Here is a 12342-nt window from a genome sequence, read left to right on the forward strand (position 1 = left end):
AAGCCCAGCACGCTGGTGAACCTCCCACGCGGCTGGACAAATGTCAGACAACATCCATGACATCACATGTGTTCCTTTACTCCATTTACACCTCCAGTGTTGCCAGGACAGAGGTTTTCATCTCCACTCAAGGACACCACCGGATCTTTTCTCTCCTGGATCAGATATCAAACACTTTATTCCAGTTCCCGCTTGGCAGGAACAAATGAATTCCTGCTATGCAGGAGGATGTGAAAGGAGCCAACTCCCCGCATTCCTGACCCGGACATCAATCCTCCAGAAGAGCCAAGAGGGGGAAGAGGAACAAAATTTAACTAAAATGATGGTTTTTAATGGGAACCAGAGGTATGGTTACAATTACAGAGTCCAACACAAAAATCCATGGGTGATCCGGGAGTTGGAAGGTTACAAAGTAACGAGGGTAACACTGGGTACAGAAGAAAAGCCACTTCAGAACCTTAGGAGTCCGACTAGTACGGCCTCTCCCTGCGGTCCTGTCTGTGCTCACCCCTGGCAAAAAAAAAAAAAAGCAAAATGTGCATTAGGTCTGAGTGCTCAGCCTCTCCAGCCACCCCTCCCAGCCACCCCTCCCAGCCACCCAACGACCTTCTCATCGCCCAGTGGAAGGCATGTACAGATGAGATCATTTTCCTCAGAGATATAATTTTCTTTCCCCTCCCCACTTTCCTATATAATTATCAAAATGAAAACGCTCAACAAAACCTTGTTCCCCCATCACTGTGTTCCATTCCCCTAGGAAATCTCACCTGGAGTCCATCTTGCCAGGGCCAAAGCCGCCTCTGTCCCCACCACCCCGGCCCCCTCGGAAGCCCCCACGGTCCCCGCCGCGGCCCCGGTAGCCGCCCCGATCATAGCCTCCTCTGCCACCACGTCGATCATCTCCATAGTTACCCCCTAGAAAACAAGAAATATAATTCACATTTCCACCCCAACCTCCCTGCCTGATAAAGGCTGTCTGTCCCATGTGCTCATTACCAGCTGCGCCTTTCTTACCCATGTGCGAACCTCCTGGTCCCCCTCCTGGGCCATCTGGTTTAGGGGCCTTACACTGGTTACATTCGTTTCTCCAAGAGAAGTTCATGTTCTCACAGGTACTGAGCAAAAGGAGGACAATCAGTTAAGAGGGATGGGAAGTAGACAAGGTCCAAAGCACAGACTTCAGTGACCTCAGAGCCTAAGGCACCTGAAAGGCAGAGGAACGGGCCTCTTCGGGGAGACTCAGGAATGAAAAGGCAGGCTGTGACTGGAACTCGGTCCCTTATCTTTCCTACCACAGTCCCCCAGTCAATGGGAAAAAAATTAAAATTCACCAGTTTTCGACTGCACGTGGTCCTATTTAGCACGATGACGCCTCATGCCCTCCCACTTCATTCCCTAGTCCCACTATGCACACTGCGCTGCGCACACTACCTGCCATTTTGGTTACTGAATTAACTGTCATCAAGGCACACAGTAAAAGGACTGAAGGAAAAAATCACAAGATTCACTCACGGATTAGGACACTTCCAGTCCCCAGCTCGTTGCTGTCCTCCTCCACCACCACCTCCACTGGGGAATCCTCCTCGGCCACCACCACCACTGCCACCGCCACCGTAGCCTCCGCGGCCCATGGGACCTAGTGTGGACACACAATGATCCATGCCCCTTCCAAGTCTGTGTACCCTAACCTCGCCCTCCCCCCAATCCAGCACGCAGCACCTCACCTCCTCGCCCTCGGCCTCCACGACCATTGCCACCACCCCGATTAAAGTCTGCTCGGCGTGTAGCAAATGAAACCTTGATGGGATTCCCAGAGAATTCTTTGCCTGTGAGAAATGAAAATATCTATAAACCCAAAAACACTCGTGGTACCTACCATCTAAGACCTTCCTGAAGAGGTTTCTGGTGTACTAAGTGTTGCCAGACAACTCAAAACACAGCCTTTCCTATCTGCTCCTGCCCCACCATCAGCTGTGTCTCACACATACCATCAAACCAGTCGATAGCTGCTTTAGCAGAAGGTGGGTCATCAAATGAGACTGTCGCCTCTCCCTTCAGCTTGCCAGTTTCCCTGTCTGTATACAAATTAATCATGGGCTGCCCCGTTTTCTTGTTTGTCTGAAAGAAGCAAAATGAGACAAGAATGATTGCAAAGAACACAGCAGTCATCCCTCCATACCTGCATGTGATGGCCAATTCCAGAGCCCCCACCATCTTTGCATACTCAAGGACCTAATAAAATGGTATCTGCACATCACATCTTCTCTAGGTTACTATAACACTTAATACAGTGCACAGACTATGCTAGTAGTTGATCTGTTGTACTTCACAGGTGATGACTGTTTCTCCCAAGCGTCTTTAATTTGCAGCTGGCTACATCTGCACGCGCCATGGAACCTGTAAAGGGTCAACTAACTGTATTCCCCATATTCCCCCCAAAAAACCTGAGGCTCCTCATCCCCAAACTTCAGCTGTTTCTTCCCAGTCACTCTCTCCCATCTTTCAATTACAGCCATGCTCTGCAACTGCTTCTTTCTTCAAAGAGAAAGCTAAGTATTATACAGCTGACTGCTGAACATGAAGGAACTAATAGAACCATCAAAACGGCCATCAAAATTCCACATAAAGCTTCTGATTCCCTGTTGGCCAGAACTCTTACAATGATACACACACGATTACTACATTCTATATGTTATGTACACTACAGTAGACTGTGAAAAACATACACGATAGGGGCCATCAAAGTGCAGCTGCTCTACTTCCAACCTGGCTTCCTGCTAATGCACTTGGGAAAGCAGCGGATCATGTCTTAACTACCGTCACCTGAGAGAAGCTGATGGAAGCTGATGGGATTCCAGGTTCCCGCCTTTGCTGTGGCCCAGCCCCAGCCACTGGGGACACTTAGGGAGTGAATCAACATGCAGGAACTCTCCTGTCACTCTGCCTTTCCATTAAGTCTAAAAACAGGGAGAACTGTTCACATGGTACGTCATTACCATAACATCATCATATGCCATTTGACACTTGAGTTCGCTACAAAAAGCAACAGGTGGCTATTAATCATAGCAGGACAGGACTTCAGATAACCTTCATGCAGATGCGGGGACAGCTGTGCCACCAGCAATCCGCAGTGGCACCGATTCCATCCCAGTTGCTCCATTTCTGGACCAGTTCCCTACCAGTAACGCTCTGCAAAAGCAGCAAAAAATAGTCCAAATGCTTGTGCTCTGCCACACATATGGGAGACCTGGTCCCGCCTTGGCCATTGAGGCCATTTGGAGAGTGAAGCGCTAAATGAAGGCCTAATAATTTGACTTTCAAAATAAGCAAATATTTTTAAAAAATGAAAAACTATGCAGCCATATTAAGTACTATAGCCTCATGCTTACATTTAAACTGCAAACAGTATCACATACGGTGCTTAAGTTTTGACATAATTTTTCCTGTAATTTTAAACTTTTCATATTGTTTACATAGTTGAGAGGGATGCATGCCCATATGGGCCTCCAATTAGAACGGGAAGGGTCAGGGTATGGAGGAAAGTAGGTAAACAAATTTTCTTTTTTCCTGTGTCCACTGGTGGTGAAGGAGAAGAAGCTACTCCTTGCTGAAGTTCTGACAAATTTAACTTTTCATAACATATCTGGTTTTTAGGATAAAGATAAAACAGACACACTACATGCTTCGCATATTAAGACCAGAGCATGCATAAGGTTTCCAATATTTCTAGACTACACAAATAGCTTCTCACAGACCCCTGAGACCACCATGTGTATAAATGGATCTATACACTCCAAAATGTGTGCTGTTCGAGAATTTCACAGTGTTGGGCACTACCTCTTCATTTTTGTTTCGTGGTAAATGTGATTTCTTTCCAAAAGATGTCAAGAATCAAGCTGGGAAGATGTGTTTCTAGCCAATGCGTGAAATCAAAAGCTAGTAAGAAAGCAGCAAGCTCTGCTCCAAGTACCTTGATGATACCAATCTGCTTGAAGTAATCCGCCACAGACTCGATGGTGACATTCTCGCCCAGGCCTTGCACGAAGATGGTGTTGTTGTCGGAATTATCCTGCTCTGCTCGAGGAACACAGAGGAAATATAAATATATAGAGTTTTAAAGTAGAAAACAAATGCTTAACAAATAATTCATAATCTAACATCTGATTGAAAAAAATCCTGAAAATCTCTCAAGTGACCAGTATCATTTTGGATCCAGGATAAACAACTGAAAAGAATCCACATGGAAATTGGTGCTGTAGCTCAACAGGCTAACCCTTCACCCCCCCAAACACCGTGATCCCATATGGGCCTATCCCAGCTGCTCCACTTCCCATCCAGCTCCCTGCTTGAAAGCAGAAGAGGATCACCCAAAACCTTGGGACCCTCACCCAATGTGATACCCAGAAGTGACACGGCCCCTGGTTTCAGATCGGCTCAACTCTGGCCATCTTAGCCATCTGGGGAGTGAACCAGTGGATCGAAGGCCAGCCTCCTCTCTATACAATCTGACAAAGATTTTCCACCTGCTGGTTCACTCCCCAAGTGGCCGCCAACACCTAGAGGTGAGATGATCCAAAACCAGGAGCCAGGAGCCCCTGCAGGGTCTCCCATGTAAGTACACAAGCCTCTACTGCTTCTCCAGGCCGCAAGCAGGAAGCAGGATGCAAAGTGGAGCAGCCAGGACATGAACATACAGGATCCTTGTGCTCGGAGGTAGAGGATGAGCCACGAAGCCACTGTACCGGGCGCCCTTTAGCTCTGTCAAGTAATTTTAAGTTAACAAAAATCACACAACAATGTGTACCCCTATTTACCTACTTTGAAGACCTACCATAAGAATCCTTACATTTAACCTAGTGTCCAAACGTGAACTCATTAAATGCTTCCCTTTGTGTGACACAATCAGGCTTTTGTTCAGTTTACAAATTTGGACATGATACATAACCAAAAACAGCCACTGCTTTACCAGTTCTGCAGTGGCCCACGGTGCATCAGCACCACCGGCTTATTAACAAAACAGAAACTCGGCACTCCTCCCACACCTACTGAACCACTGTAGGGAAGAGCCCATCAACCAGGCACTGCAGAACCAGTACACACTAGAGAGCTACAACCCCATTTAAACACCCTGCCACCTCTCCCACCAGCTGCCTCAGCTGTCACTACCCGTCTCCAACCTCTAGGTTCCCATCCCTTTGGTCACTTTCCAAAACTGCACTCACCCGAGTCATGACGTGATCCCTGGTCCCGAGGGCCTTAAAGTGACAGAAAAAAGAACAAAAGAAAAACAAAAACAAGGAAAAGAGCCATCAGTCAACCAGGAAGGACACCAAGGAAGAAGTTAACACCAAATCCAAACTCTTGCAAATTATCAGGTTAAGTGTTCATAGCCTCTCTCCAAACCCCCGTGGGTTGCCTGCCCAGGAGGAAACCCTAGGCCGGGAGACACAGGCCCTTTTCTCAAGATCTGTAACTTCAGTCCACACAGGGACAGCTCCACACTTCAGAAAATGCTGCCTCCCCGCAGCTCAGGCTGGGCCATGTCCTCAGCACAGACGTGGAGGGGACGGGGATACGACCCGTTAACCCGACTCAGAGCCTGGCCCTGCACTCTCACCCGAGAGACAGGGGCTCACCACCAGCAACAGGACGTGCATCCATTCAGTTTCTCCAAACTTTTAACACCAATACACTTATCCCTTGTAGAACAATTGGTAATTTCATCTTAAGAAACCATTCTTAAAACCATTTGTTTCCCCAAAGCCACAGGAAAATAAAAAACATAGATAATAACTATTATAGTTTCAAAGCATGTCCCAGGGAACAGACCAGTAATCTTATAAGGTAGCCTCTATGTTGTTTTTTTTTCCAGAGACCGTCTTTGACCAATGTTTAGCTGAATTTGCCATATGTATTACACCCATACACAATGACACCTAAGTCATGAACCCAAGCCTTTGGCTTTAAATGTTGCAATGAATCAAGAAACCTTTTTATTAACCAAACCAGAAAAGTTCCAGCTTACTGGGAGACTTCTCAATTATTTGTCCTTTTTCCAAGAATTCGGTTTTGTGTCGATTAAGACCTGGTTATTTCCCATGAGCCACACATGCTCCCATTCTTTCTTGAAGTAGTCCACACCTTCCTTTCCCAGAGCTAGTTTCTATTTGCCCACCTATGTTACATACATGTATGTGGAATTGCATTGACACCATTCAGTACTTCATGAGTAAGATACCAACTTCGCCATCCTCGGGCCAGGGTAGTTATTTTAGACCCTCTCCCAGAATCAACACATTTGGAGATTTCATACATACACACGCACACAAAGTCTTGGACACAATGATCAAAAGGATCCTAAAGCCAAGTCGTCACCACGTGTCCCAGCACATACTCGCGCTTCTCACAATGGTGGTCGCTAAGCGCCAGGCGTGGCAACACCCGTCAAGAGGCCTCCTCGACACCTCTTATCAACCTGAGACAAACCAGTTTGGTACCAGATGGTTGGTGAGTCTTACCCCTGCCTGCCTCCAGGTTGGCACAGAGATGGCAACAGGTGGCACTCTACCCCACCCCTTTCTGGAGGTGGTCCTGGACACTTTAAAACCTTTGACACTCAAGTTAACACACTAAGACATCTGCAAATGAACAATCAGACAAAGCATTGCTGGGAGTTGGGAATTTTGGAAACTCTGTTCACTTACCACCAAATTTATTGAAGCCACCACGATCACTTCCGCTGGAGAAGACAAGTTAGAAGAAAGGACATGAAGCTTCCAACGGCTACAAAAGGGTGTTTTGTTTTGTTTTTGAATTTTATCATTTCCCAAATGTGGGTAAGTGTTTTGGGGAAAAGATACATGTGGCTACTAACATACAGCCCTTCCTGACCATGCTTGTCTGATCTTTGAGCATGTCACACACACGTGTGCAGTTTCTCAGACACAGGTTTGTTGGTTTTTTTTTTAAAGGATTTTGCTTTAAAATGTTTTATCTATTTCCTCTGGAAAAAAAAATGACCCATTTTTCCTTGGTTGTTCTTCCGACGTAGCAGGTGTTTTTTCCTCTTGTGGCGAGTAGTTGACAACCCAGCAGTTGGTTTAAAAACCCTACCCCGGATTTACCCAGAAGACATTTCACACCAGGCTGGGGTAGCCCTGAACACATTTGTTGTGGTTTTTGCTTTGAAAGCAGCAAGCAGACCCAACCCCATTCCCTAAAAAGTCAAAACCAAAGGCAGTTTCCCCTAAAGCAAGACAAACTTAGCTAAGCCCTATCCTAACTACTGAGATGGTTTTGATCCCCCCACCCCCGGGGTCACCCCTTCTACACTGCGAGAAGAGCCGAGTATTTTGCAATGTCACCTTTCATACCTGTGGCACATAAAATGCAGAGCAAGTTAACAGTCACATAACAGTTGCTTTTTTTTTTTAAGTTTTTCATTAAACACACGCACACAAGAGTTTTCCTTATTTTCTGCATGTCTTTTTGAGAATGCCCCCACCCACCTCTGAATACTTACCACACATGAACCCTCACTTAAACTTTTTCTCAAAAAGGAGTTAACACTGCCATTCCTCCCCCTTCCAATGAAGACAGAGTAGGGTCCTTCATATTGTATTTATCAACAGATTTGACGACTGCTTTAACATCAAATCTAAGGTTTTCCTTCCAAGTCAACTTCAGGGAAGGGAAGAAGGTCCAGTGGGACAAGCTCATGTTTTTTAAGCAACCAGGGCAAGGTGGACCGAGGAACAAATAAGTGGGATATGAATGTCGGAGTACTGTGTCCCAAAAGTCTGCACACTTCAGTCAGATGACCCCATAAACCAAGTCACACACAGAATCACTACTGTCAATCAAATTAGTGCAAATCAAGCTCATGGACTCAAATGACTACAGAATGCGGAAAGAGTAGCCAATTCCTGGAAGCTGAAGTCAAGTTAAGCATTACCAACGCCCTGCCAGGACACATGGGCAGCCAGACACCACAGTTCCCTACCGTTTCCCAGGAGTGGGCTCATCAGTTTCCCTTGCAGAAAGAGAAGTCTTTACTGCCACAATTCTTGCCTAGGACATCAATGACTCCAATCCTTTCCTTTCTTTGGAAATGAAAAGTGTCAATAGTCGAATTTCTATTCAGAGGTGTGGATGGGAGTTCGGGTTCTCGCGAGTGAAATGGGGATGCACAAAGAAACAGTAACTGGGCCCGGCGGCGTGGCTAAAGTCCTCGCCTTGAGCGCCCTGGGATCCCATATGGGCGCCGGTTCTAATCCCGGCAGCTCCACTTCCCACCCAGCTCCCTGCTCGTGGCCTGGGAAAGCAGTCGAGGACGGCCCAATGCATTGGGACCCTGCACCAGCGTGGGAGACCCGGAAGAGGATCCAGGTTCCCGGCTTCGGATCGGCGCGCACCGACTGTTGCGGCTCACTTGGGGAGTGAATCACCGGACGGACGATCTTCCTCTCTGTCTCTCCTCCTCTCTGTATATCTGACTTTGTAATAAAATAAATAAATCTTAAAAAAAAAAAAAAAGAAACAGTAACTGCTCCCAATCCAAGTCCTCACCGTCCCTAGAGCACAAAACACTGACCATGCACTACAAGACTGGCTTCAGGGGAGAGTCATGCACCCCGCCGCACTCCCCACTAGAGATACTCCCTGGCTCCTGAGACACCTACCCCATGCCGCCTCTGCCTCCACGGCCGCCGCCTCGGCCTCTGGGTTCATAGCCGCCACTGCTACGGTTGTAACCACCGCCGCCGCCCCTGCCGCGGCCCCCTCGGTCCTGCTGGCCTCCCCCGTAGCCACCGCCACCACCGCTCTGGTCCTGACTGCCATAGCCGCCGCCGCCGCCACCACTCATAGAGGACTGGTCTTGGCCATAGCTCCCTGTCAAGAGGGGAAAAAACATGCCTTAAAAGACAAACTACGAAGTGGTATATAAAAAAAAAAATTAACACTGGTTCCACAGAGTAAAGAGTCGACAGAAGCAAAATGCCAGGGAGGAACCAAAAAAAGCAGCTTTTAGGACAGAAGCCGAAGAGCAGAATCAAAGTCCTTACCAACAAACAGATATTGAGACAGCGACGCTCACCTCCGCCACCCCCTCCGCCACCTCCGCTGCTGCTGTTGTACTGGTTCTGCTGCCCGTAGCCCTGAGGGGGGTTATAGGAGCTTTGCTGCTGCCCATAGCTTTGTTGCTGTCCGCCATAGCCAGACTGCTGGCCATAGCCCCCGCTCTGGGGCTGCCCGTAGCTGCTGCTCTGAGAACTGCTGCCGTAACTAAGGGAAACAGACAAGCCAATCACAACCCCAGCAGGCCCAGGCCATGCATCCGTGCAGCCCGCTCTCCCCCATACCCCGTTACACCCCCAACTGCTCCTACTGCTGCTCACCCGCCCTCCATTCCTCACTCATTCACCTCTCATCCTTCAGGCCCTTTTCCCCACACCACCTTACCTTCCTGAGGTGCTGCTGGGAGCTGGCTGCTGTCCATAGCCAGGGTAGGAGGACTGTTGTCCGTAAGACGACTGGGAACTCTGGCTGCTACCATAGCCGCCAGTCGAGCCATAACCCTGGGGAGCTGACTGAGTGCCATAGCCTGCTACAAGGAAAAACGAAGGCGGTCACAAACACTACGAAGAAAAGAGGCATGAGCCGTGCTGAAGACACCATACTCCTGTGCCACTCCACGCATGAGAAGTCAGCTTGAGAAGAGGCTGCTGTTAACTGGCCAACTCCTACCAAGAGACTAACGCTGTAGTGTCTACTGACTGAAGAGTTTCATTCCAACTATCCCTAAAGCCAATCTCTAAGACCAGCATCCCAGTCAAAAGACCCCTAGGTAGGAACCGCATTAGAACGTGCTGGTATGTGTTCAGGATACAGAGGAAAACCCACAGGAATTATTTACACTTTAGGTCCTGGGGACAAATTCCATCTTCTTGTGTATCACATGACACATGGTAACCCGACTTCAAAACATGTTGCAGAAAGCCATTTTGCTCATTAAGAATCAGCCTAAACCTGGCTCCCCTCTAGGGAATACACCCGTTTTCAAACTCAGAGGGGAAAAAGAAACGGGCTTGGCATACACGTAGAGAAGAAAAAAACGAAGCAGGAAGTATTTTCCCTTGAAAGGCCTCAAGACGGCATAAATTTCAGGATTAAGGGGGGGGCGACACGAGTTAACTCCAAGGAAAACCCTCAGGGCAGGGGAAGAAGGCGGGGTGATCCCACCAGACTCACTGTTCTGTGTCTGTCCGTACGAGGAGCCATAGCTGCTCTGGCCATAGCCGGAAGTGTCCGTGGACTGCCCGTAGCCGCCATAGCTCTGCTGGCCATAGGGCTGACTGCTCTGCTGGGAGTAGCCCTGCCCAGGCTGGGTGGGGTAGGCCCCGTAGCTGTAGGCAAAGAGTGCAGTGAGAAACAAGGGCTCTGCACGCCCCCGCCCGGCCATGAAGGTGGAGGCCCAGACCCGGCACTCACCTTTGGGTTGCTTGTTGGGTATAGTCTGCAAAAGGAAAGCACAATCAGTTACCAGCGAAGAGAAAGACAGTTAGATTCCCCCCCGCAACAGAAGCCAGGCCAGCAGACAGCACCCCCCGGCAGCTACCCCAGGACACTCCGCAAACTCTGTTCCTGGGAAGCCTGTGGCAAGCCTGCCACCATCCCTGGCTCGTCCACACACACGCCCTGACAAAGGCCACCAGCTCCTAGGTAACAAGATCTTAATTCGAACCCCCTCTCCAAGGTACCATGGTTCATACGGTGGTCTCCCCCTCAACAAAGAAAGCCTCAAAAATAAAAGGAAAAAGTGCTCTTCGCCCTTCTGGTTAACCTTGGGGCCCAGTGGGGTCTTGGGCAAAGTCCAGCAACCACCCAAAGCTCTGCGCTTGCCCCCGGGGGTGTGGAACAATCCAGCACTCGAGTCCCTAGGCCTGGGACTCCCGACAACTTGGACACCTCAATCTGCCTCTCAAACGCAGCAACCCAGAAAGACTGAAAGCGCCAGAGCCAAGACGGCAGCAGCGCCAACAAGGCACTCCGGGGCGCAGGAACCCGCGGCACTTCCCCCCGCAGGAAACGGCTAGACAGAGGACCCGGCAAGGGTGTGGCCTGAGCCACCCGTGGCTTGCGGCTCCCGGTCCCGGGAAGGACAACTTTACGGCGAGAAAACCCGGGGGCTCCCTTTCACACACAACCCCGGTTCGTGCGTGTCCCTGACGCCCCTTCTCCCGCCCCGCAAACACCGTGGGGCGGGCGCGCGCGGCCGCGATCCAGAGCATCCGCCCCCGGCCGCGTGGCAACCGAGGCGGGAACGGCGCGGTCCCGCCCCGCCCCGTCCCCGTGGGACCCGCCTGGGGGGGGGCCCGAGGCCCGAGGCCGGTGCCCGGTCACCGTCCAGAGGGTCTTCCGACAAAACCCCGGACCCACGCGAGGCGGGGAAGGGGGATCCGCGCCGCCGGGGGAGGAGGGGCCGGCGGGGCGCGCGCCCGAGTGCCCGGATGCAGCACTGCGACAAAGCGGGCCCGAGCGCGGGGTCCGGCCCGGGGCTGCGGGGCGAGGAGCCAGGCCACCGAGCCGGAGCGTCTCCGCCCCAACCGCACACCGAACCCCACCGACGGGCGCCCTCCCCGCACCCATCTAGGAACGCGAGCCTTCCCGCGCCGCCGCACGAAACGCGCCCGAGGAGCAAAACAAAATGGCGACAACAGACTCCCCCATCGGCCCCCTTGTCCGCGGCTTCCCGCCACGGGGGGGGGTGGATTCCGAAATATCCTACACGCGATCGCCGCCCCGACCCCACCCGACAATCATACAAAGTGCAACCCGGAGAGAACAGGAAGGGCCCGGCGCGACGCCAACACCGCCGCGCGCCCGTACCCACCGTTGGAGGCCATGTCCGCGCAAGCGCGCTCGGCCGCCCAGCAGCACGCTCCCGACCGCACAACACGCTGACGCCGCGAGGACTGAGCGGCCCCGCCCCCTGCGCCCGGCCTTAAATAGGCCGCCCCGCCCACGCTCCGCGGAGGACTGTACCACCCTGTGCCCACGATGCGGGGGAAGCAGGGCCAGACGCCGGCCGCTCTACGGAGAGTGTAAAGAGTCCTAGAAAAAAAAGAAAGGGAGAAGACCAACTGCTACACGTAAGAATATAACCCTACATAATCATTCTTTTTTGGATAAAGGGTTCATGGTCTCTGTTCAGGCCTAGCCCCGGATACGTCTTCACCCCTATGAAGAAATAGAACGGTCTGATCCGTTAAAGGCGGGACGAGGGCCTCTGGGCGGAAGGAACCGTAGGCCTGGCGGGAAGCCGCGGCGTGGGAAGCAAGA

General features: G+C 50.9%; 1 protein-coding gene across 5 annotated transcripts; it reads right to left on the bottom strand.

Moving 5' to 3' along the window:
• Positions 1-309: 309 nt before the first annotated feature.
• On the bottom strand, positions 310-12090 carry FUS (FUS RNA binding protein). Of its 5 annotated transcripts, none has more exons than XM_036492895.2 (15): positions 11894-12068; positions 10492-10516; positions 10252-10406; positions 9463-9604; positions 9098-9285; positions 8682-8892; positions 6705-6739; positions 5223-5255; positions 3971-4074; positions 1989-2118; positions 1725-1826; positions 1513-1636; positions 1015-1115; positions 768-915; positions 310-510 (listed from the first exon to the last, which is right to left on the bottom strand). In XM_036492895.2, the coding sequence occupies exons 1-15, from the start codon at positions 11904-11906 to the stop codon at positions 471-473; spliced, it is 1551 nt and encodes a 516-aa protein (XP_036348788.2). In that variant the 5' UTR covers positions 11907-12068; the 3' UTR covers positions 310-470. The 5 variants fall into 5 exon arrangements, with proteins under 5 accessions (XP_036348788.2, XP_004586965.2, XP_058536536.1 ...); XM_004586908.3 differs by having other exon boundaries at positions 9463-9607; positions 11894-12061; XM_058680553.1 differs by having other exon boundaries at positions 768-1115; positions 11894-12090.
• Between the last annotated feature and the right edge of the window lie 252 nt (positions 12091-12342).

The sequence above is a fragment of the Ochotona princeps genome, chromosome 24 (genome assembly GCF_030435755.1).
Source record: "Ochotona princeps isolate mOchPri1 chromosome 24, mOchPri1.hap1, whole genome shotgun sequence".
Taxonomy (NCBI): Eukaryota; Metazoa; Chordata; class Mammalia; order Lagomorpha; family Ochotonidae; genus Ochotona; species Ochotona princeps.

Excerpts from the sequence above, each read along its gene's own strand:
- FUS (XM_058680552.1), bottom strand. Across the intron at positions 9,608-10,251 it reads GTACGGACAGACACAGAACA|CAGGCTATGGCACTCAGTCA; the intron begins GTGAGTCTGGTG and ends TTTTCCTTGTAG. Across the intron at positions 4,075-5,222 it reads GGGATCACGTCATGACTCGG|AGCAGGATAATTCCGACAAC; the intron begins GTGAGTGCAGTT and ends TTCCTCGAGCAG.